The sequence below is a fragment of the Sceloporus occidentalis genome, unplaced genomic scaffold (genome assembly GCF_023333645.1).
Source record: "Sceloporus occidentalis isolate IW3139 unplaced genomic scaffold, rSceOcc1.0.p SCAF_56, whole genome shotgun sequence".
Taxonomy (NCBI): Eukaryota; Metazoa; Chordata; class Lepidosauria; order Squamata; family Phrynosomatidae; genus Sceloporus; species Sceloporus occidentalis.
The window spans coordinates 3,610,392-3,633,894 of record NW_028317036.1 but is presented as its reverse complement, the minus strand read 5'-3'; the positions used below and the strand labels follow the sequence as shown (position 1 = coordinate 3,633,894).

The 23,503-nt window shown below is 37.5% G+C and overlaps 2 protein-coding genes across 2 annotated transcripts; one reads left to right on the top strand and one right to left on the bottom strand.

Moving 5' to 3' along the window:
* Positions 1-3,118: 3,118 nt before the first annotated feature.
* On the bottom strand, positions 3,119-10,406 carry LOC149287836 (acrosin-like). The gene is made up of 6 exons (XM_089492431.1): positions 10,327-10,406; positions 6,194-6,378; positions 4,547-4,745; positions 3,949-4,214; positions 3,551-3,696; positions 3,119-3,382 (listed from the first exon to the last, which is right to left on the bottom strand). Exons 1-6 carry the CDS (start codon positions 10,404-10,406, stop codon positions 3,119-3,121), a joined length of 1,140 nt encoding a protein of 379 aa, XP_089348557.1.
* Positions 10,407-13,901: 3,495 nt separating this feature from the next.
* Positions 13,902-22,991, top strand: LOC149287835 (THO complex subunit 1-like). The gene is made up of 21 exons (XM_089492458.1): positions 13,902-13,949; positions 14,557-14,630; positions 14,726-14,786; positions 15,339-15,405; positions 15,953-16,071; positions 16,356-16,404; positions 16,901-16,996; positions 17,088-17,170; positions 17,248-17,321; positions 17,494-17,602; positions 18,073-18,204; positions 18,383-18,483; positions 18,693-18,759; positions 19,423-19,473; positions 19,562-19,632; positions 19,855-19,950; positions 20,285-20,350; positions 20,841-20,924; positions 21,547-21,694; positions 21,999-22,086; positions 22,696-22,991. The coding sequence occupies exons 1-21, from the start codon at positions 13,902-13,904 to the stop codon at positions 22,989-22,991; spliced, it is 1,980 nt and encodes a 659-aa protein (XP_089348584.1).
* The last annotated feature ends 512 nt before the right edge of the window (positions 22,992-23,503 follow it).

Sequence of the window (23,503 nt, the reverse complement as noted above, 5' to 3'; positions counted from 1 at the left end):
TAAAATACAAAAAAAATGGAAAAAATTAAAATAAAAAAATATATATAAAAAAAGATAATAAAAAAATTATTAAAAAAACCTTACTTCCCATTGCCCTAGCATAACATCTAGCCAGTATAACCCTTCTGCCCCCGTTCACAACCCCCAAACCCCATTAAGCCATAGGCATAAAAATTATACAAAATTGTACACCTTATAGTATGCTCCCTGGTGCTGGGAAAATCTGGAAAATCTATATCAATTAGGTATTTCTGAAATCAGGACACCTGAATTGATAAACTTGGAGGGGATTTTCTATCACTTTACCTAATTTTGTGAGGATTCAGAGGGAAAATGTAAAAAAAAATTTGTTTATTTTTCTAATCTTCGCTAGTTTTTACTAAATTTCTCATTCTAAATTCTCAGCTAATCATCCAACTATGGTATCAAACGAAAGCTCTATCTCTCCTTGAAAAAACAATATATAGTTTACATGGGTACACTATTCACAGGAAAGGAGAATAATCGCTAAACCGACATACCCCAAAAATGGCAAAATTGCTCAGGGCTTTGAGTTACCAAAAACCCCTGGGATTGAAGGGGTTAAAAGTAAATTAAACACCAAAATTGGAAAGAAAAATTCAATAACAGTATTAATATATATATATATATGATTGCAAACAGCAATCACACTCCTATCATGCTAAATCAGCCAGCACATGTTAGAACCTGGCCATGATAGGATTGTGATTGCTGTTAATTATATATATGTATGTATGTGTATATATATATATATATATATATATATATATTGTTACTGATTTTTCCTGCCTAATTTTGGTGTGTTACTTTTAATAAAGTATTTTACAGTTTGTTTTTTTTCCCCCAGTTTTGGCCAAGTGAATGCTGAATTTTCAGTTTCGGTCCAGAATTTTCATTTCGGTGCAAGGGCTGGTCTTTGGGGTGTGTGATCTGTAATCTATGCCTGTCAACGCAGGGGGACTCATGTGTATCATCCACTCATATGACTCTATCCCCGAGGGCGATATACAAGGGGTGGAGCCAAGGGGTTAGCAAAATTAGTTTTTGCCTTGAGTAACAAAAATCCCTGCACTAGCCCCAAATCCAACTATGTTGGAAATCCCAAATAAAGTTATTATGAGGAGGTACAAGGTTCCCCATAGACTGGTGAGAATCTATCTCAGAGTGGGAGAGTTGTGTTGGATGGATTGTGCAAGGTACGTGTTATCATTAATCAAAAATGTTTTTTATTTATTTCTCTCGATCAACAACTGCAACAGATCATCTGTCCTCTTCTCGTTTTCTACCAGTATATTATTGCGTATGATTTTAATTTATACCATGGATTGTAACAGCTCTAATCTGCTGACACTTTATAAATAAATGTAATGTCTCATTAAGTTTTTTGTTCATATAGGGACATTGATTTGCTATATTGTATAGAAGTTTGAACATTAATTTTATTTTTATATAGCGCCATCATATTCCGTAGCACTGTACAATGATACAATGAATGAAAACATTGACACAATGATTCTCTCGATGTACCATGTTTCCTCCCTATTTTGGAGTTCTTCTTTGCTCTTTTTAACACACTTTGCAAAAACAAATAAAAATATACATTAACATAAATTCTTATTATTTTATTATTATTACTACTATTATTATGATTTTATTTTGTATTGCTCAGTATAGTACAATCATATTCTGCAATGCTTTATTAGACAATAAACATGTAGTGCATCAATAACAATTAGAAAACAAAAGGTCCCTCTCAAACAAGCCCACAAATCCAGAGGATTGGGGTATGCTACTCTAGACATGAAAGTATAAATGGTTAAGAAGGACCAGGAACACAAATGTAATCCCAATGAGCACATATTAAATAAATCATATGACTAGAGTCTAGCTATAGACTGGCTGAACAGCAAGATGTTATTGTGGGAGACAGGCGACAGCAGACGGAAATATTCCTAACCCAATCCCAGGTGCTTTGGGTCTCAACATATCTCCGATGAGTTCCTTAGATCTTCAGAAGAATGTGCTATGAATGTGAGTGAGAATATGGTCTCCTTGAGACCTTTAGAAACAAATGTGTTATGAGCCAGTGGTTTGAGCAGGTTTTTTGCGTATTATTTTCAATATAGTTAGGTTCAGAAAGGGCCTGTAGTTTATCTTGATCCTAGTTTACATTTGTTAACCTCTACCGTGTACTTTGCAGACTTTTTACACTTCTTAGAAAGCTGCTGGGGCAGATTACTCTCATCAAAAGTCCATAAACTCACACAGAAACTTTATTAATGGGGATCGGGTCAACATTGGTGCTGTAATTAAGGTGGACTTTTAAGAAGATAATTGGTTTCATGTTTCAATTATTTTTATTTAGTGAATCATGTTTTTTTATTACTACACAATATACTTTGAAGCACAACTTGAAAAAAAACTTGTGGAGGTTATCATGATTGTCTTCTAGACCAAACCTTTTATAAAACAGTGTAGTAGACATCTGTATTCATTAAAAGCATCTGAGTTTAAAAGAGTATTTTTAATTTCTATTGAAATTATATTATATGCCATCCTGACCTTACAGCTTGGGGATTTCAGTGAGTATATCACAGAGTCTTAATAATATAATTATTTTGGTTAAAAATGCGTAGGGTAACCTATTAAGTGGTAATTGGCAAGGAGTCTAACTGTGAACTTCCCGGTGTAGGCTACCCAGAACTCTCATTTGGGAGTTTGTTGCGGACAGAGGTTGTCTACATACTGTAATTTCATTGAACCTGAACAGCAGAAGTCTCCGATTTAAAAATATTCTCTTTTTCCATCTGACACATACAGAATTCACAAATCTGTACAACATCAAATATGCCTCAAAAACCTGCTTGACTTGGTAGATTATTAATTACATAGTTACATATTTACATAGTTACATAGTCTGCCCTAACAATACACATCCACAACATTCCATGTTCATCACAAGTACACGGCTTATTCATGCATTTCTATTTATTTATCTACTAATTCTAATCTACACATTGCTGACATGTAATGGTGATGATTCTCTGGTGAAAAGATGGTTCAGATTTGATTCTTCTACTTTCAGAGCACCAAACAATTAATGGCCTGTCATGCCAGCTTTGCTGATTTTCTCAGCTAAATTTGGCCAGATTTTTTTCGCAGCCTTCATCTTCAAAGATTTGGATGCAGGCTTCTTGTCCTCGGACATGTGTTTAGAGATCCACTCAAGGTAATACTGGGTAGAGGTGTAAACTCCAGGGTTTTGCTTCTGGCCACAGCCGGAGCCCCAGCTTGTTATGCCAACCACGGTGAAGAACTTGGCTTTGCTTTTTTTGCACATCAAAGGTCCTCCACTGTCACCCTGTGTCAAGAAAAGAAAGCATTTCTTAAGATAAAACTATTAATAATTACTACAACCTCGGCTGTTATCTGCACACCTTTTATGAAACAAATACTGTCCAGGATGTTAAAAACATTAACAATGTATCATCACTGAGTTAGAAGGGAATGAGGACAACAATGGGCTTACCTGGCAACTGTCAATACCACCTTGTTCATATCCGGCACACAAGTTGTAGTCACCCAAAGCTCCATTGTACCAGGTTGGACGGTTGCAGCGTTCCACTGGAATTAAATTCACAGGAGCTTCCTGGAGCATGTCCGATGTTTCAGTGGCTGATGAATAAAAGAGTTATCAGATACAGGGCTGGCCTCAGAAGTCTTGGGGGCCCCCGCCCACCCCATGCTCCTTCCATCACCCTTAGAATGCAGCGACCTGGCCCTAAAGCTTACAATGTGGCCAGACCCCAAGGTCCAGAAAGGTGCCACAAAGGCCCAATCCATGGATAGAGGAAGATCAGCACACAGGGATAATGAGAGAACCTATTTGTATATATAAAATCTATGGATAAATCTATGGATACTTACAGGCTTCTTTAAGGACCCCCCAGCCTGCGATGTAGCATTCGTCCATTTTGTCCAGAATGGCTTGTTTGGCAGGGAGACACGCTGGCTGAGTGTAGTCATCAAATATTATATGCTTATTCAGCCTGAGCAAGGTGATGTCATTACTCTCCGTTTCCGGGTTGTATTTCTCATGTTGAATCTTTTCTTTTATAGTTCGGATCTGAGCCTTTGTCCCCATGTCTGAAAGTTGGTTGGCGCCAAACACAAGTCTCCAGGTATAATAGTCACTGAACAAACCAAAGTACATTTTATCAGTGAATTTACTTTTCCAGGCATTAATATATCCAATATTGACCGAAATGTATGCCATTTTTGTTGTCACAAGCCTCCGTTAGCTTAATTATTTTAAGACATATAGTCCCCAAAATTATGTACAGCAAATAAGCATGCTCATGGGTTCTCCTAAAGAATGGATGACTATGGTTCTGATTAAAGGATTTCTGTTAAATGTTTCTACTAAAAGATCCCAATTAGTTGTAACACAAAGCACACAGGCCCACCACCTTCTAAATCAATGTATCTCTGCATATTCTCCCATAAAACTATTTAAGTTACTTACTTGCCACGATCTTTGAAGCAATGGGCAGCTGTGAGAACCCACAAATTATTCAGGACAACACCGCCGCATAAATGAAAATACTCGTTGTCAATGTCCTCCTGGACACTCACTGCCCAGGGCCAGTTACCAGGCTGGGCATCCTTCCCCCCCACCACGCGGGAGCCACGGAAATCCTCCGCTAGGGGTCTGTTTCCACAGACTGAAATAAAAACAAAATGTTATTTAATAAACATGTCACCTTAATCTGTGAAATTTCATTTTATTGGTATTCACAGAACATGAATAATCTAGTATGAATAACACATATTATTAAAGGTCTTAGTTTTTAAAACTGACAATAATAGACTTTAACCTGTTTTAAAAGTACAAAAGGAGAGTTAAATAGTTAATAATAATAGAATGAGCTGTAAAACTATAAAGCATCCATAAATTGTAAAGTTAATGATAATAATCTTTGCTGTATATCATCCCTAAGGCGCTTGATGGCAAATTATCTGTAATAACCGGTAAACTCACCCCCATGTTCTGAGCTCTCAGATGACACCAAAAGAACCCAAATAATAAAACCGATCAGGAACAGCTTCATGTTAATATATCCACATTGAAAAGCTATCTGTGTGTGCCTACATACAGCTAAGAGCGTTGTTATGACATCATTAAAGCAGAATCAATTATTAGTTCACAAAACATGAGAGTGTGAAACACAGCAAAATGATGAGGCAGGTTGGAAAAATCCAATAAATAAATATATAAAAACCTATTACATAAAGTACATTAACACAGATATGGATTTAGTGCTTCTCTAGAATATTTTATTACAAAGTATGAATGCTCTAATGTTAAATTAAATGTAATTAACTGAAACAAGATCATGTAAGACTTGTCTATTGTCTTATATGATTTTAATAAAATCTATTTAATATAGGAAACCTGGTTTTCTGTTTTGGAGGACACCCAACTTTGCTTATTTAACCTTTGACCTTATTTCAAACCGAGGGCATACCCAGTAAAGCTTAGCCTTGTGAATATCCAACACAGAAGTCTATTATTCTTGTCCCCTATGAAATTGTTTAAATGTGACCTGTAATCAAAGTGTTAATTGGATCAACGATCATTTCTTTAACACCAAGAACGTGCAGGAATCTGTTACGAGGAGATAAGGGTCGGGATAAGAGTGAGAAGGGGTGCAGTTACAGAGGACGGTTAATCATGGGGGCGTGTGTTTCATGTCTTCATTCAAAACAATACAGGGTATGGTTGTTAAGGTTTACCAACCCAAAAAAATGTCAACATTTAAAAAAATAACAGTTACTACTCCATCTGATGAGTAAATATATCTATACATTGGGGTACTGATGAAGCGGCAGGTTAAGCTATATCATTTGATGAATTTCCAATTTATATACTTAACATATCTGCTTTTAAATAGTGTTAGCTGGGTGCGAGCTGATTTCTTGTTTAGCTGTATGTACATGTTGGTCATTTCAGCAGCACTTTCTGTGACGCTTGCCTCTGTCGGCAGTGCCGCTCGACCGCCGGCATGGGAGGGCTCAGCCCTCTACTCGTCGTTTGCTCCAGGCGTGGGAGGGCAGACGGAGGTGGGCAGGCACTGGTATGGATGGCGTGCGTGCGACAGAAGAGCCATGCCTTCCTCCTGACGCTTGCTGACATCATCTAGGGGGTGGAGTCGCTCAGCCCCTCTACCACCAAACTGTCTTATTAGGTGCTTAGGCTCCCCGATACACTGCTGACCTTCATAACTGAACCGTTTACATGATGCCGGCATATCCTGCGTAGCAGGCTGTTCCCAGGTGTGAATACTTATGTCTCCCCTTTTATAGGGAAAAAGGAATGCAAATGAAAGAGAACCATACCGGAAGCTAGATATGAGGTGACAAGATTGGGAGGACTGGCTCCAAGTTGGAAGTAACGCAGGAAATTGTACACCACAAACCCCTGCAAAGGTCCACCACGGGTTGGTGCCTAACCTTGGAAGCAAGTGATAGTGTAAAAGACATTATCACTAATGCAGGCTATAAAAAAGAACAGGGGAGCGATAATCTCTATCCACTTTTCCCATTTTGGTGCTTGCTTTTTTTTGGCGGTAGGTAACTAATCTTGTAAATAGGAGCCAGAGTTGAGGCCTGGAGACTGCACAGCTAACCTGTTGGTGAGATCTGGGTAGACTGGGTCAGAAAATACAGAATATTTAGAAGACCTCATTGATCCATCACTTGGCTTGTGTCTGTATTATCTCTCTCTAAATGTCCTAACTGTACAGTTGGTAATACTGTCACTGTGTGGAGTACTGAGATATGGTCTTACTGAATGTTGTATACCTCCAAACATGAAGAATCATGCATTTTAATTGCATGGTTAACTTTATAATCACTAATTAACACAAAATTGTAACTGTGGGGACTGTAAAACAATGTGATACACTCTTACACCGAAAATATTCCCCATGGGGGACTCCAGCTAGTCCAACTCCAACATGTTTACACATTAAAAAAGAAAATCGTTCAAACTAGACAAGTATCACAAAACAAATACCGGTTTCATATGGTTAACTGGCCATTTGTACATTTGTTAGGCTCAATTAAAGGCTTCGGTTTGGAATTCTGAACAACAGGTTAGTCTTTTCAACCAAACTCACATATCTCATTTTGTTCACAAAGTAGGAAAAAGCTGTAAAGTGAGAAGACGCATTGGACCTCTTCATGGTGCTCAAGTCATGCCCCCCAACAAACACGCGGCTGCACTATATGATTTTTTTTTGTTTGCAGTAAAAAATGACAAAACATGCTAAATATTTGCAGATTGAGGTAATCTAAATGGGATAGCAGGTCAGAAAGTTTTTAAAGTAATAACACTTACGGGAAGGCATATCAATTCTCTAAATACCATAATACGAGTAGACACATTGAAGAAATCCACGTTGCTAATTTTCCCAAGGGTTCCTTGAATCCGCATATGGAGCCCATCTGTGTTTTAAAAAGTCTAAACCACATTTTATTCAAGGAAAATGGTACTGCAGTTTTTAGAAACAAAGTGCAGTTACAGATAAAGGATCTTCAACTCTTTAACTGTTTTAATAAAGGAAGGGAGATACATATTATGTGTGTCAAAAAAGGTGAGCCAGGTGAAGAAGGGTAAAGTCAACTTCAGTAATACAGAAGAATCCAGAGCTGCTCTTTATTTGTCGATATAATGATTTAGCAAGGTTTTTGACGCAGTGCATATTTTCAGCCAAGTTCACAACATGCTGGTGGCCTGCTGCCTCGTACAATGATTACAAAAGTTATATACAGCCTGCAAAGAGTAAGTTAATGCAAGCGTTCATAGGCGCCAGCATCAACTCAGATGTTCCAATAACTGGTGGGGAACTTCAGATGGATTTTTAGTATATAGCTATCCACCAAGTGCACATTGACCTGAAAATCCCAGGTCACACATATGTATGTAGAAGCGTGTTAAAAAACTGTAAAATTAATTGAGAAGAAAAAAAAAAGAGACCTTAACGCCCGCTTCTTTCACAGCCCAGCAAGTACTGCCAGGTGCTTTTGTCAGTATTCCAAAAAAAAAAAATCAGTTCGTATTTTTGGGAGGTTTTTTTGTAACTACAAGTTTTGTGATTCCCAGCATGTGGATTTAGATTACCATAAATACCACTTGTCTGTTCTGTCCTGCAGAGAATGTTTGCTGCTTTATGTAATCATAATCTGGCTGTAAGTATCTGAAGCACAACCTGAAATCAGTAAGGATTGTCGTGTCATACAAGAGGTAAATCATCATCTGAGCTGGGTAATGCTGAACAAAATATTGGATTCTAATAATTTCGGTAAATTATCAGGTAAATTGTTTCTGTCTTAATGACCAAAGTTACTCATTACATTGCTTGCATGTAGCACAACTTTTATTTACACAAAGATATAGCAGCTAATTCCACTGCATTGCAAGAAAAAGCTAAGCCTTCAAGACCTAAATACTGTATTCCCCCAAGTATAAGACACTCCCGTGTATAAGATGCATGGGGCCCGAAATTTGAAAAAATATATATTACATAAAGTTAATGTACTGGCTTCCTGGGCATGATATGAGTGTGACTGATGTTAGCTGCTAGCAATTGTTAGCAATCACAGGCCTATCATGCTCAGGCAGCCAGTACATGCACATCACTTTCAGCCTCCCTGTGCCCCCTACACACACATCCATGCTATCACACACACATATATATATTCATTCATTTACTCCCCCACCCTTACCTGAACTGCAGATCTTCTGGTGGGGGGCGATGTTTACCTCTGCGTCAGTTCCTGTGTCGCCGTGACGGATCAACAACACAGAGGTAAGCAGCAGGTCCTCTTTCCTGTCAAAAAAAATAATAATCTACCACCACTGTATAAGATGCACCCAGTTTTTAGACCCCAAATGTTTCTAAAAAAGGTGCGTCTTATACATGGGAAAATACGGTAGTTTTAAATCTTACGGGTTCTGTCATACCCCGGGTCCCTATCCCTGCCCATTGTACAACCCCCTTACAGACAATCCGCAGCACGTTCGGTCCTGCCCGCCAATTAAAATCGGCGGACGCGATCCCTGCCACGCACAATATGGTGGCCATGACCTCAACCTCTCCTGCAGGAGCAGGTACATTCTTTGTTGTGAAAAAAGATGGTGGTTGAACCAAATTACAATAAAAATCGGTTGCCTCTGATTCCTGGTCTACTAGATCGCATGTGTGCCGCAAAAATCTATACCAAAATTGATCAAAGAGGAGCCTACAATCTTGTTCGGATCTGGAAAGGAGACAAATGGAAGAGCCTATTGGTCCTGGTACTTTTTATGTTGATATATTGTTTTTTTTTACCTCCTATGTGTTTTTATTGATCTTGATTGATTTATTATATATGTATTGAATAAATGTTTTATATAAATATATTGTGGCATTGTCATTTTAGTGCTTTTTTTGTATATATGATTTCTTTCAGTGTGATATCACTACAGCCCAGAGGCTAGAAGCTTAATTGCTTTACTTATTACATCTGGAGAATCCTCTTCGTTTATTTTTCTGAAATCATTTGGGGTTTATATTTATTTTGATGGTGGTGTGTGCACTTTATTGCTGTGTATTTATAGAGTGTCCCTACATTATTATCTGACCTCTTGTTCTGACATTTTCCCTTTGAAATACACATCCCTTGCATACTTGAATGTCTTTGTGTATGTGAAAGGTTTCTGTCATATGCCTTCTTTCTTTTCTACCCAGGCTATGCATGCTTAGATAATTTAATCTTTTCTAATCATTTTCATCCTGCAACCCTTTCACCATTTGGTAGCACTTCTTTGAACTCTCTTCAGAAAATCTATAATCTTCCGAAGACGGGGTCTCCAGATCTGCACAGAATAGCGTATGTGAGTTCTAGAGATCTGTAAAGTGTCATAAACACCTCTCTCTTCTGCTACTAGTGCCACTAGTCATACAACCAAGCACCCTGTCTGCATTTCCACTGCTTATTTATTATTTACAGGTATTTGATGATGATGATGATAGAAAAGTTGTAACCTTCATAATAAATACATTTATTTAAACAGGTGAAAATATTGCACTAAAAAGCAAAGCTCCTCATTGGTTTTCTTAATCTTCCTGAATTTCAACTAAGTAAACCCATATGGTTTATCAATGAAAACAAATAATTAAAAAAGTTGTAAACCTCTTAATTAACTGATTCCAAACCACTTTGAATGCCGTGGGCAATTCACTGAGTTTCAATACTTACTTGCCAAGTATAGAGTTGTTTAATGTCAATAAAGATGTGTCACTTTTTTTAAAACACGCCTGTGGATAGACATAGATCATGTCGCTAACGAGGATTCTGGACGATTGCAATGCCTGTTATTGATGTTCCTGCAAAGTAATTTTCCATTGATTAATTCTTTTTACTTTGCTTTTTAATCAGATCGCAAACATGGTTCCTTAATGTAGCAGATTAAATCCCAATCATTAAGTACTTGGAAATAATGAAGTATGGGACGATCCATTCAGCAACAAAATCCTGAATTTTTTTATGGCCTTTATGCTGCACAACTCGTCCTTGAGGGCCGCAAACAGACCAGTGTATCCTTGCCTGCAAAGAAGAAGCTTCTTGTATTGAGATTTTGTGCTACCAATTGAGCTACCAAATGTCTCAGCAAATATAATATGGTGATGTCTCCTGGATTACCAAGGCTTTATCTATTTTTGTTAAATACATCCACTTTATGCTGCAGTCTAGCAAATGGCCTGGTTTTTTTAAACATTTTGGGAAGTAAAGACCCTTGCCATATTTATCTTTCTACACGGGGCTTGAGTAATAGTCGAGGGTCTGATATCCCGACTTATCTCGGTGTGGATCTTTTCAGTAGACCACCAAGTGTGGTTCCTGCAGGAATGGCCAAGCGAAAGGCTTCCTGCCAACTATTGATACCGCAGTTCTTTCAACAGGAAGAATGCACTTCAAAAGGTAGCGCGGGGATAGAAATCATGCAACCGGCTCCACATGGTTACTTAGATTACATGCGTGCAACCTAATTCTTGGTCCAGCCTCCAGGACAAAACCGTTATTTTATTTCTGGGTTTAGTATTATTGTGTGGTGTTAAAACTACTAACTTCTCTTTTATAATAATGTAATTTAATTAAGGTGGTAAAAGCATAACAATCAATAAAACATTGATTAGTTTAAAAGTTACGAATAAAAGTGAACGGCCTTTCAGAGTAAAATAAATATATGTATAAAGACAGTCTTTAAATAGTGGCTTAAAATAAGTAGGTTTTTTTCAGTGCAGTTAAAATTTATCACATCTGGTTATTAGCAAAAATCACAGCTAAAAAAGCAATCCCACCATGCAAATAAATACAAAAAAAACCGTACGTCCAGAAAGGCACATGTGTTTCTGCTCAATGTATCCTAAGCTTTACAGAAAATCAATGCTGACACCTGGTGTTAGCCGTTTTAATGAAATGTTATGCCATTACCCATTCTGCTGCCTTCAATCTTAGTGCATTTAAGTTATTATTATACATTAGGTGGAGAGAGCCCTGCTCGCACTTAATGCCAGTCGTACCCACCAACACATTGTCTACTCTTGTGACGTGTAGTTTGAAACCCCTAGACAATAATGATAGGGGGTTTAAAATACACCATATAGACAAAAGGCTAAATTTTTTGAATGTGGTGCATAGAGCATTAACATTCTCTGTATATTAGAACTAGTGGTTGTAAAGCACAGAAACGGGATAATCATTGTCCTTTTCGTCTATATACAAGACTGGTTTATAGCGTGTATGTATATATATATATATATATATATGACCAAAAGGCACCCCTCCTAATCATTGAGTTTAGGTGTTTCAGGCACATCCATCAGGTATATAAAATCAAGCACATAAGCCGCCATCGCCATACATTAGCAGTAGAAAGGACCGCACTGGAGAGGTGACTTTAAATGTGTGATTGTCATAGGACTTTTCGCCAGTTCATGAAATATCGTCCCTGTTAGCACGGTTGACCTGGGCCCATCTATTATATTGAAGTGGAAGCATCTAGGAGCATCACTTGCTACAGAATTCAAAACAGTCTCTGAGATATTCATGAGAGGGGTTTCCATGGCCAGGCAGCAGCACACAAGCTAAAGATCACTATGTTCAATGCTAAGTGTTGGCTGAAGCAGTGTAAAGTACACCGACACTGGGCTCCGCAGCAGTGGAAAAACTCTCTGTTGGATGAATGGGCGCAAATTCCCACAAAGACTCCAAAATCTTGTGGAGAGCATTCCCAGAAGAATGGATGATGTTATAGCCACAAAAAAGGGGGCAACTCCATATTAATGCCTGTGGCTTTCAAATGGGATGTCCAACAAGCTCATATAACGCTTTACCAAGATTTTACGTGATGTTGTAACCTATTACTGGCTAATTAAATAACAGAAAATAGGAAACATAGCCCTTTTCATTAACATATCTTCTGTTGGGTACGCACACAAATTCAGAGCTGAAGGATACTATAAAACATTCATATCCACATTTTCTCAAGGAACATTTGTGGAATTTTGTGTACTGTCCTAAAATGGGATAATCAGGAGGTGTAAGAACGGACTTGGGTGAAATACAAAACTATTAAGCTGCTGACCTAGACCCACTCATCAGCATGGAGTAATTTTCAACCCCATGTTTTATCACAAGTCAGTTAACTTCTATGTAGGCTTCAAGAAGCTAAAATCATGGTTTTCAATTAATTCTAAAATCATTCAAGTGGACTATCACCAGTGAACACATTTATATATTAGCACAATGTAGTTTTATGTTCTTTTGGAAGTACTAGGCCTGGACTGTCACTGATTTTTGCACGTTACCTGTCCGATGCACATATGAGTTTCTTAAACAGACCAGTTTTGCTAAAAATCAGTTATGATAGAATGATACGTATTTTGACAGAATTTTACAATGTAAAGAGGAAATATTTTGTTTGTTTTATTCCAGATCTGTTTTATCTGATCTCAGGATTACAGGGCTCTCCAGCGCAGGATGATTACGTAGCAAAAGGGGAGGACTGGCAACATTCAGTGTGGAAGTTAATCCTGGCCACCTGGTCCAGTAATAAAGTAACTCCAAGAGCATTTGGAAGACAAGATGTCAAATATGTGCTATATAGTTTCATCCATTGACAGAAAGACACTTTATAAAAACATATAACTCCTTCTAGATTGTAAGCTTGTTTGATCAGGGTCCTCCTCACCTGTTTCTGTAAGTCAAATTATTATGTTACATACCGTTGTACAGCACTATCACGGTGCTATATAAAACAATTAAATAACATAAAAAGTGCCATAGTCGGTGACTAAATTGTTCATAAAGCCCCCTGGTGACCGTAATTGGAAGTGCAAGTAGAATTCAGGCACTGATCTTTGAAGCACAGCGGTGCTGGGGCTGTTGTGTCGTTCCCAGCTCCCTTCTGATTAACATTGTTGTAAATGAGGAGGTTCCGACCAGTAACCCGCCGCCACAACTCAGTCACGGCTAATATGAAACAGCATTCGCTTTGGTTTAACAGCCGCGCTTTTATGTAGCTCCGTAAACATATCCAAGTACAGCATGACATAATAACCGTGGAGCTGCCATAACCGAGCACCAATAATATTAATACTCGTTGCTTTGCTTGTACCGCCCGAACGTGACAACCTACTTAACATCATAGACTCCTTGGCGCTGTGGGGATAGAGCGCCACGCACGTTACCGGAAGTGGTTCTTGTTCCTTTCGTTTCCCTGTGAAGCGCTGTTTTTTGTCGTCATCCAGCGCGACTGGAACTGGAGAAAGATGTCGCCGCCGTTGTTTAGCCTCACCGAGGCTAGGAGTAAATTAACGGTGTGATTTGTGCTGTTTGCGTGTATTACGTAGTCATAAAGGATGAAATATAAACATACGAAGGAAACTTGTGACCGTTTGTGCTTGTTCATTTAAATGACTTCATATCCAAGCATGTGAATATGTCAGTAGTTTATATAACGCAATGTAATGTATTATGCTACTAACGCTTTAAGGTTAATGTGCTAAACAGCAAGATATACATAAAATGTCTATTCCATGCCTATGTATGACTTTTTATTGCACAGCAATGATTTACAGACTTTGCTAAAGATGTAAATTGGAGTCCAGCAGAGTAAATGAACGTTAGAGATACTACGATACTGTCTGTTATCATCGTACCTGTTAACTGATTGTAGTTTGCCGGTCTTGGATCTTACCGGAAAAATATATGTCCATGTAGACCACTGTGTCTGACTCCTCTAAAATACTATTTGGTAGGTACAGCCGAACAAATACAGTAGGTCTCGGTTCCTGTCTGAGCCTTGGTAGGGAAACCATCCCAAATGAAATCAGCGCTGGAGGCGTGTGATGAGAAGGTTTGGTGATCCAAAGGCATGGAGAGAGCTGGAGTTATTAATGTTTTATTGTGTTTTTTTCCCCCTAGAATGCCACCAGGGAAGCTGTGACCGGCAAGAACATCAAACATCTATTGAATGTATTTAGCCAGCTACCTGGAAGGTATGGTATATAATGAAATCTGCTGACTGGGCTTCATTTAAAAGCGTTCACATTTTTGATCATTTATACAATGTAGCATTGTATTTGTTTTGCAGTGAAAATGAGAAGAAACTCACGCTAGACCAAGTTTTCCGAGCCGTGCTGGAGGAGGAAATAGTAAGTGAATTAAATAATCACATCTGTCTCTAAATGTTCTGTTGTTGCAGGTAATGTGGATTAATGTGACAAAAATCATATAGAGATGAATTTTGGGATGTGGACATACCCAGTTTATACAAGGAATGATGTAAATATAATAACAAAACAAAAGAATTTCTGATCACTGACACAGCTGAAAGCCAGGACACCTTTTCCATTCAAGCCATCTAAACCACAATTAGCACCTGTAAGAAATAAAATGTATGTGTAATAACGTGTAGTTGCTTAGCTATATATGTATATGAAACCATTTGGATCCCTGAGGTGCGCTTCTAGTATTTTTCAATCTTGTGCCAGATTAATGACATCAGTAAATACTGACAATGTGTTATTGTGGGAGAGTTCCTTGTTACTGAAGGTGTTCTGTAATTGACTGGAACTGAAGTGGAAGCGTGTGATCCCATTATGTTATATGATGTATAATAGTTAAGCAGTTTATTGGTCGTACCGATGCACGCACTCCATAAAAGTCATCATTTTAGTAAAACTGCATCTTGTAACTTTTTGCAGATAAACCAAGCATCGTGTGACAACTGCCTTGCCATAATCTCACTTGCCATATGTGGAGTTACTGAAGGTGGTAAGAATTTCAATGCTAAAAATATTGTCTATAATATATATGTGTGTGTGTATGTAAAACCCACAATTCCTTTGTTTTGTTTGGTTAACCTCTGTTATACTATGTTCTCTTTATTATCCTTACTAATCCTTACAGATTTTGATTCTGTCTCAGGATGCATTGATTCCATAGTAATTTTGCTAATACAACACGCAGGTTGATTTTTTTTCCACAAAGTTTCCATTAAAGTATTGTGATGCGGTCCAGATTATTCTTGCTTTCACATAGTGAGATTTTTTTCCCTCAGGTTTACTTTACTTAGGAATTAGCAATGCTTAATTACTTTGAATTCTTAAAATCTGGTTACACATCAGAAATTTGTTTGGAGATTACATACATATCATGCAATGTTACTCGGATACTTTAACGACTGTGGCATTCCAAGTATTTATCTATTATTTGTTGTGGCTAAATAAATATAAATGATACATTAAAATAGATGCTATATTAGTGATATACATGGCCCGTTTTATCCACAAGTAATGGAACATTAATTTCATATTAGGAATCTGCACAGCTACCACGCCGTTCGTGCTGCTGGGAGATGTTCTGGACTGTCTTCCATTGGATCACTGTGATCGAATTTTTACATTTGTTGAAAAAAATGTCAGCACATGGAAATCTGTAAGTAAAGTGTAATGTGTTCTCCTTTTCTGCTTCTTCTTCTTCTTTTAAAGCCTGTATTATCTAGAGATCAGCCTCTCGTGCTTACTAATCCCGCTACATTTTAAATGGACCTGGTGGATTTGTGACCTGCACAGCTTTTGGTCTCATTAAATAGGATTTAACACTTATTGGATATCAAATATTTACTATTAATATAAACCTGTTGTTCCATACTGTTTGTTTATCCTTAAGCTGACATGTTAATGCAGGAATCTCAATTTTCATTGTATTGTTCTTTTTAGAATACATTTTATTCAGCTGGGAAAAACTACTTGCTAAGGATGTGTAATGGTAAGTGTGTTCTATTTACATACCCAAATTGTATATAATTATATAATTTTTTTTTATATTAAATTATTATTATATGTATTACATTGTTGACATTTTACAAGGACATATTTTTCAGAACTGGGTAACTTCCAGGAGCCAGTGAACTATACCCTAACATTTTAGCGGAGTCTTTAGCCCGCCTACATGGGCACATTGTGCAATTTGCATGTATGTACAACTACATACATGTGATACATTAAAGGCTTTTCATAAAAAAACATTTAGTTTCTGTTTGTTTAAAAAAAAATATTTTGCGCCACGCCATGTTAGTCAGAAAGATATTTTGAGAATGGGGGGGAAAGGGGTGATCCCCTCTCATCTTACCAACTATTGTTCAAAACAGTTTTTAGCTGGAAAATGTTGTCATTTTTTTACCCATATAGTGAAAGTGCTTATTGTTAAGATTTCTCTGCTGATTTTTATATTTAGTGTTTTTCTTTTTAAACGTGTATTTTAGATCTTTTGCGAAGACTTTCAAAATCCCAAAACACTGTGTTCTGCGGAAGGATCCAACTGTTTCTGGCCCGTTTATTTCCTATTTCTGAAAAGTCTGGTAAGATGGCTACAGAACAAACATAATTTAGTTATCAACAGGCTGTATTTTTCGTTTATTTTAATATCTCTACTTTGCTTTATATTGAAAGGTTTGAATTTGCAGAGCCAGTTTAATTTGGAGAATGTCACAGTCTATAATGTCAATGAGCAAGAGAGTACATTGGGACAGAAGGTAAGCGCTCATCCACTGGTTTGTACTCCAGTAACAAGGTTCGTATTAGAAGCTCTGACATTATTTGTTGTATCCAGCAGGTGGAAGATAAAGATGATGGAATGGAGATTGAAGAAGGGGAAATGGGAGATGATGATGCTTCTACCAGTTCGTGAGTATGACAGGATCATTTGTTTTACTGAAAACAAAAACATTTGACATTAGGGTCATTTAATGACTCCCTCCGTTGTAAAACTTTTTATTGAAGTTCCTGTATGTTCTGTGATGGCTTTTTTTTCTGATGCATCGTTAAGCTGTTTATGTGTTGTTTTTTTCTGCTACAGGTCAATACCTATTGATTACAACCTGTACAGGAAATTTTGGTCTCTTCAGGACTTCTTTAGGAATCCTGTGCAGTGCTATGACAAGAGTTTCTGGAAAACCTTCCTCAAGGTAACCAAGCATCATACGATCACATATTACTGCATGAACAGTGGATCCTTTGATTAGGCTGTCAGTAATGTTTAGCAGTGAAGGCACATGTAACGCAGTGTCTTAATGTTTTTCAAAGGTACACTCCAGCCCTTATATCCTTTTTTTTCCATGCAAATCCATTGAGAGATTCTTCAGAATCCTCTCTATACGTTTGGCATATCTCGCCCCAGCTCCCAGTGCCTTACAAGAGATGCATTTGGCCGAACACATCTCCTCAGGACTGTGCAAGATTTCCAGGGGGTTTAACAAGATGCATGCGTGTGCATTAGGGGCTCCCATTGACTTCAACTGCTGGGAACTGGTACAAACTGCAGAGTAGGGATAGGGTGTTTATTTCTGCTCTGGTCATTGTTAGGGATGTTCTGAATACGCAGACCTCTACTTACAACTGTCTGGAACGATTTTAAGAGTTATGTTTCCCTTTCTAGTTTTCAGAGGAAGTTCTTACCATATTTAAAAGCTACAAGTTAGATGATACACAAGCATCACGGAAAAAAACTGAGGAGCTGAAAGTAGAAGGAGAACATGTGTACTTTGCAAAGTTCCTGACAAGCGAAAAGGTAATCCGTCTGTGAGCCTGCTCTGTTGCATTAAGGGGTTGTAGTGTGTTGGGATATTTCTGTGCAGTTCTTGGAAAGCCTGTTCTAAAGTCATTGAATATCTTTCAACTGGGACAAATTTTTGTAAGTGTTGGATGATAATTGTGTAAAATATGTTACTTCCATGTGTTTATTTTAGCTAATGGATCTGCAGTTGAGTGACAGTAATTTCCGGCGCCACATCTTATTACAATACCTTATCCTGTTTCAGTACCTGAAGGGTCAAGTAAAGTTTAAAAGGTGAGAGCCCATGTAACGTGTATCTGCCTAGATTGACAGACTGCGCAGATCCACATCTTTTGATTAAGTGGGAACAGTGATGATACCCAGGATATTCAATTCTCTTCCAGCCCCTGCAATGAACTAAATAATGCAAAAATTCATACATGTTTTTTCTGTCCTGTTTGTAAATATAGCGTTCGTATTGTGATTTGTCTCTTATATTTTAGCTCCAATTATGTGCTATTGGATGAACAGTCAATCTGGATTGAGGATACCACCAAAATTGTCTATCAGGTTTGTATGCGTCCATGTGAAAGCTATGTAATTTAGCTGCTTGCTGTGCGTGTATGTTACGGTGTAAATGTTATTTATGTGAAGACTGGATAAATCCTGTCACAATGGCATTAAAAAAAAAGACTAGGCTGAGTTTATACTTCAGTAGCACTATGATGTTGGTGTGAGGGTATTCTGATCCTCTGTACCATCACTGATTCAACAGCATGGGGTTTATTTATTTCAAAGGGCTGTTGGCTGGACAGTTCAATTTCAAATTCACTTTATATTAGGAAGGGGTATAAAGCATATTTACGTAAGAGAGGTTTCTTAAATGATTGAACTATGCCTTATATAGGGCGATCTCAGTCCTTCCTGCTGAATGGATGGCCAATTGTAATGCATTGTTAATTCACCGATTTGAAACTGTCCTCCTTGTGTCCAACTGTATTCTCTCCCTCGCTGTTCTCTAAATCTTTCTCCATGTTTTTTTTTTTTATCCTCAATTCCCATCCGTTTGCTGAAGAAGATGTAATTCTGGGGATTTGCTATCTTGCTGTATTTAGATTTTCATGCTGGACTCCATGTAGTCTCCTTGATATTGAACTATATAATAATCAATCTGCTTTGTCTAACCCTCTGAATGTTTCTGTCATAATTGTGACATTTTTTCCGTTAATATAGCTGCTTTCTGAAATCCCTCCTGATGGAGATAAGTTTTCAAAAATGGTGGAGGTAAGTGTCCTTATGGCATGGTGTTGGTGCGTTACCCAATACATTTTTATTTAGAATTACACTAATGATGTTAAAATCTAATTTTCAGCACATACTTAATACAGAAGAAAACTGGAACTCATGGAAAAATGAAGGGTGTCCAAGTTTCGTAAAGGAAAGGTAAAGTTTGCATAAAAGCTTGCTTAAGTAAACCTAAAGCCAGCATTAGATGGAGAACGAGAGATCTGATGGTAAAACCTGAATTTACAGCTTTAAGAATCCCACAGCTTCAGACATAACCAGTATCTCAATATTCCCGCATTGTGGATTTAGATTCTCAAAGTTTTTTCATTGTACAAAAATATTTTCATTTTGAAACCTTGATTTTTATTTTTTTAATAGACCAGCAGATGCTAAGCCAATCAAAATGACACGAAAACGACCCGCTCCTGAGGATTTCCTTGGAAAAGGCCCAAATAAAAAGGTTTTAATGGGAAAGTGAGTTTTTTTGCTTTTAATTGGTTGCTGTTTTGGTGCAGTTTTACCTGAGCCAGCATTGATCAACTATTTTTCTTTCTGGTTAATACACAACCCTGCACTTTTGACTCTGGGAAATACTGGTGTAAAGATCTCAAGAGCACTGTTATAACTACCAAATAGTTGTAATCTTACAACAATGGAACTTCTTTAGTACCTAAAACATCCAGTTATACTATATTTTAATGATGAAGTCTTCTGAATATGTCAGATATTGCAGCTTCAGTGTGCTGAACACTATTTTAGAGGATATGGGTTAACTTACACCATTAAAATAAAGAAATGTATATTTCAGTGAAGAGTTAACAAGACTTTGGAATCTTTGCCCTGACAACATGGAAGCTTGCAAGCTCGAGAGCAGGTAAGCTGTGCGTTTGTGTTCTGGTTGTCTGACTTTAGCGTACCGCTCATTAACAGAATCCCAAGCAGTTACCTTTAACCCAGCTGAGCTGACCATGACATCACATTTATTTATATATATTTATATTGTAACATTTATATATTGATATCAATTAAATGCCAATCACACTTTCTGGTTCCGGTCTGTGTGTTGCTTATATTTACTGCGGTTTAATAATGCTCTATACTATAATGAGAACATGTCCCTAACAGCAGTCCACGTGTCTCTCCATAAATGAAATACCTTTTATTACTTCAGCTATAACCTAATCCTTACTTTCAGTTTTCACAAAACTTTAAGTAAAAAAAAATAAAAAATGAATAAACACTTAAGATTATTCTTTTATCTGTTTTTGCCCCTGATTGTATTGTAGAAAGTTTAGACTATATTTTAAAGAGAAGGAATTCAGCAATGTGTAGTCTTCTGTACTAAGCCGTTCTGTGTATTTCAGAGAATTTATGCCTACTTTGGAACAGTTCTTTGAAGAGGCTATTGAACAGGCCGATCCTGAGAACATGGTTGAAAAAGAGTATAAGTAAGTATTTTATTAGCATTCACCACCAACAAAATATCACAATGTTGATCATAATGTCAATAAAATACCAAGGGCTAAATGTTCCAGAGTCCGTGTGGTGCAGAAGGCTGCAAGGGTCCGGTATCTAAACCATCCCATCACAATGTGTGTTCTACAGATGGTCTCTAAAAACATCATTGGGAAGAAATAGATGCGCACATTTTTCTTGAACAGGGCATCAAACATTAATAAAAATATATTACAATAAATAAGAGTTGCTTGCGTAACGGGACATTTGCAGTCCAATATATTTTCTAATGCAAGGACGCTAATATGTACATATGAGTATGGACATGGAGCTGATGTGCTATAATGGGTGCTTGGTTAGTGTACTTAAGCAACTAGCTTCAGGCGGGAGAGGAGAAATATCGGACACGTTTTGCATGCATGCGCTTTCATTCAGTAAAATAAAACTATAGTTACTAGGATATAATGGATTTTACATCTCTATAGCGCTGGTTTGTTTCTTTAGCCCATAAAATAGTGATTTGTTTTTCCACTTTCTTAATGCCTGTTGCTTAAAAAGAATGTGACCAAAATGTTTTTTATTTATTTATTAAGTAAACTCCATTTGTGTTTACAGAGTAGTGAATAACTCCAATTACGGCTGGAGAGCCCTACGATTGCTGGCACGTAGAAGTCCTCACTTCTTCCTACCGACAAACCAGCAGTTCAAGAGCTTACCTGAATACCTGGAAAACATGGTTATCAAATTAGCTAAAGAATTACCTGTAAGCCTTTTGTCTACATAAATAACAAAGTAATTGTGTTGTAGAATTAATTGTGCCAATAAGATATTATATGCAGCTGCAGATAAAAACTTTGAAACGTCTCCTATCTTACTGGCGTAGTGAATACTTTGGCATACTTTGGGGACTTTGGCTGTGCTGAACCATTTTTATGCTTTCCATCCAAGGTGGCATCCTTGGTCTGTGCCAATAAATAAAAAGCATGTAGTGCATTTCCAGCCTGGAAATATAAAGTTGCTTTTCCACAAGTTTTATATCTATTCTGCTCAAATTTGGTCAATTTTAGCCACCGTCCGAAGAAATAAAAACTGGTGAAGACGAGGAGGATGAGGATGATGAAGATAACGAATCATTGTTGAAGGAAAACAATGAGAGTAAGTATTCTTTTCTTTGTATTTACCAAAAGAATAATGATCTTTTCCTGAGGGTGTCATTTTTGTCTGTCACAAACTTAACCAGTTAAATAGATTTAGTAGTGTGTTTCATTATTCTGTACAAACTGCCTATTCGTTGGTGGGAGAATGGGTTAAGGTGCTATAGTGGAAACCAGGATGGGTCTTAATGGAGAGAATGTCAAATGTGTAACAATATGTCGACTGTCCCAGTGCCATAAAAAGAAATAGGTACTAAAATATATTATCCGTCATAATACCCTATGTTCCTTGAAATACGAGAAGTACAATAAACCTTTGCTACCCTCAGACCCAGTATAAAAAATACATAGCACAATATAGGAAACAATCTAAGGGATCATTTGCCAAACTACCCGATGTCATTGTAATGTTAACACAAACTGAGCATAGATCTAAAAACATGACTCGTGTGTTATTCCAATTCTAATCCAGCTACATTATTGATTTACGTCATGAGAAAATTATTTAAAACAAAAGAAATGGGCTTCTAAGATTCCAGACTTGGTAAGAAATTACCTTTTTAAAGTGTGATTTCTTATTTTCTTTCTATAACATTGCACTCGTTTTCAGGTCCAGAAATGCTTCAGCAGAAGGTTGTGACTGGTGCGATGATAGAGTCATTTTCCAATAAGTTGGGTGAGCACTGGAAGACTCTGGCCCCTTATTTAGAGATGAAAGATATGGACATTAAAGAGATAGAATCTGACAGCGAGGATGTAAAGATGAGGGCCAAGCTGCTGCTTGTCGCCTGGCAAGACCGGGAAGGAGTCCAGGCAACACCTGAGAATCTTATAACTGCTCTGAACAATGCACAGTTAACCGAGCTGGCCGAAACCCTCACCAATGACACAGAAAACTGCACTTAAAGTTTTCCAGCAACGATAATACTCAGTAAGAATGCAAAGTTTAGCCAACACCTTCATTGCTGCTGCCTTTGCCATGCAGCATTGCATCATACAGGATTTTTTTTATTGTTTCAGGCAGTACCAGGGGTTTTGTAGGCCAAGAACTATTTATCTATTTTGAGATGAAATAAAATACATTCCTGTTTCTTTGTGTTGCTGCTTGAACTGTGTGAGTTTTATAGTTATCTGTCTTGGCTGGTGAAATCCCAAAACACAATATTCAGGCTTGTCGCAAAATGCTCCACAAGTGCATACCGCCGGGTATAATTGTGTCTAGTGTTACCAGGCTCCTACAGAGTATGCTCCTACAGAGCGTTCTACGAGTAATCGACTAAAATGTTATACGTATGGCTGCTACGTGTCTGGAAGATAAATGTTCCAGTTGAGAAAGGTATGCTGGTGGCTTTGGAGATAATTTCACTAAGTTCACCTCCTCTCATAGCAGGACATATCGATCAGAATCATTAATTGTG

Bases quoted from the DNA above. Each gene is read 5' to 3' on its own strand.
- LOC149287836 (XM_089492431.1), bottom strand. From the start codon at position 10,406: ATGATCTATGTCTATCCACAGGCGTGTTTTAAAAAAAGTGACACATCT. The intron at 3,697-3,948 runs GTAAGTATCCAT...TTTATTCATCAG, and splicing joins GGGGGTCCTTAAAGAAGCCT to CCACTGAAACATCGGACATG. The intron at 3,383-3,550 runs GTAAGCCCATTG...TTCTTGACACAG, and splicing joins GTGGTATTGACAGTTGCCAG to GGTGACAGTGGAGGACCTTT.
- LOC149287835 (XM_089492458.1), top strand. From the start codon at position 13,902: ATGTCGCCGCCGTTGTTTAGCCTCACCGAGGCTAGGAGTAAATTAACG. The intron at 14,631-14,725 runs GTATGGTATATA...TTTGTTTTGCAG, and splicing joins TTTAGCCAGCTACCTGGAAG to TGAAAATGAGAAGAAACTCA. The intron at 17,322-17,493 runs GTGAGTATGACA...TTTCTGCTACAG, and splicing joins GATGATGCTTCTACCAGTTC to GTCAATACCTATTGATTACA.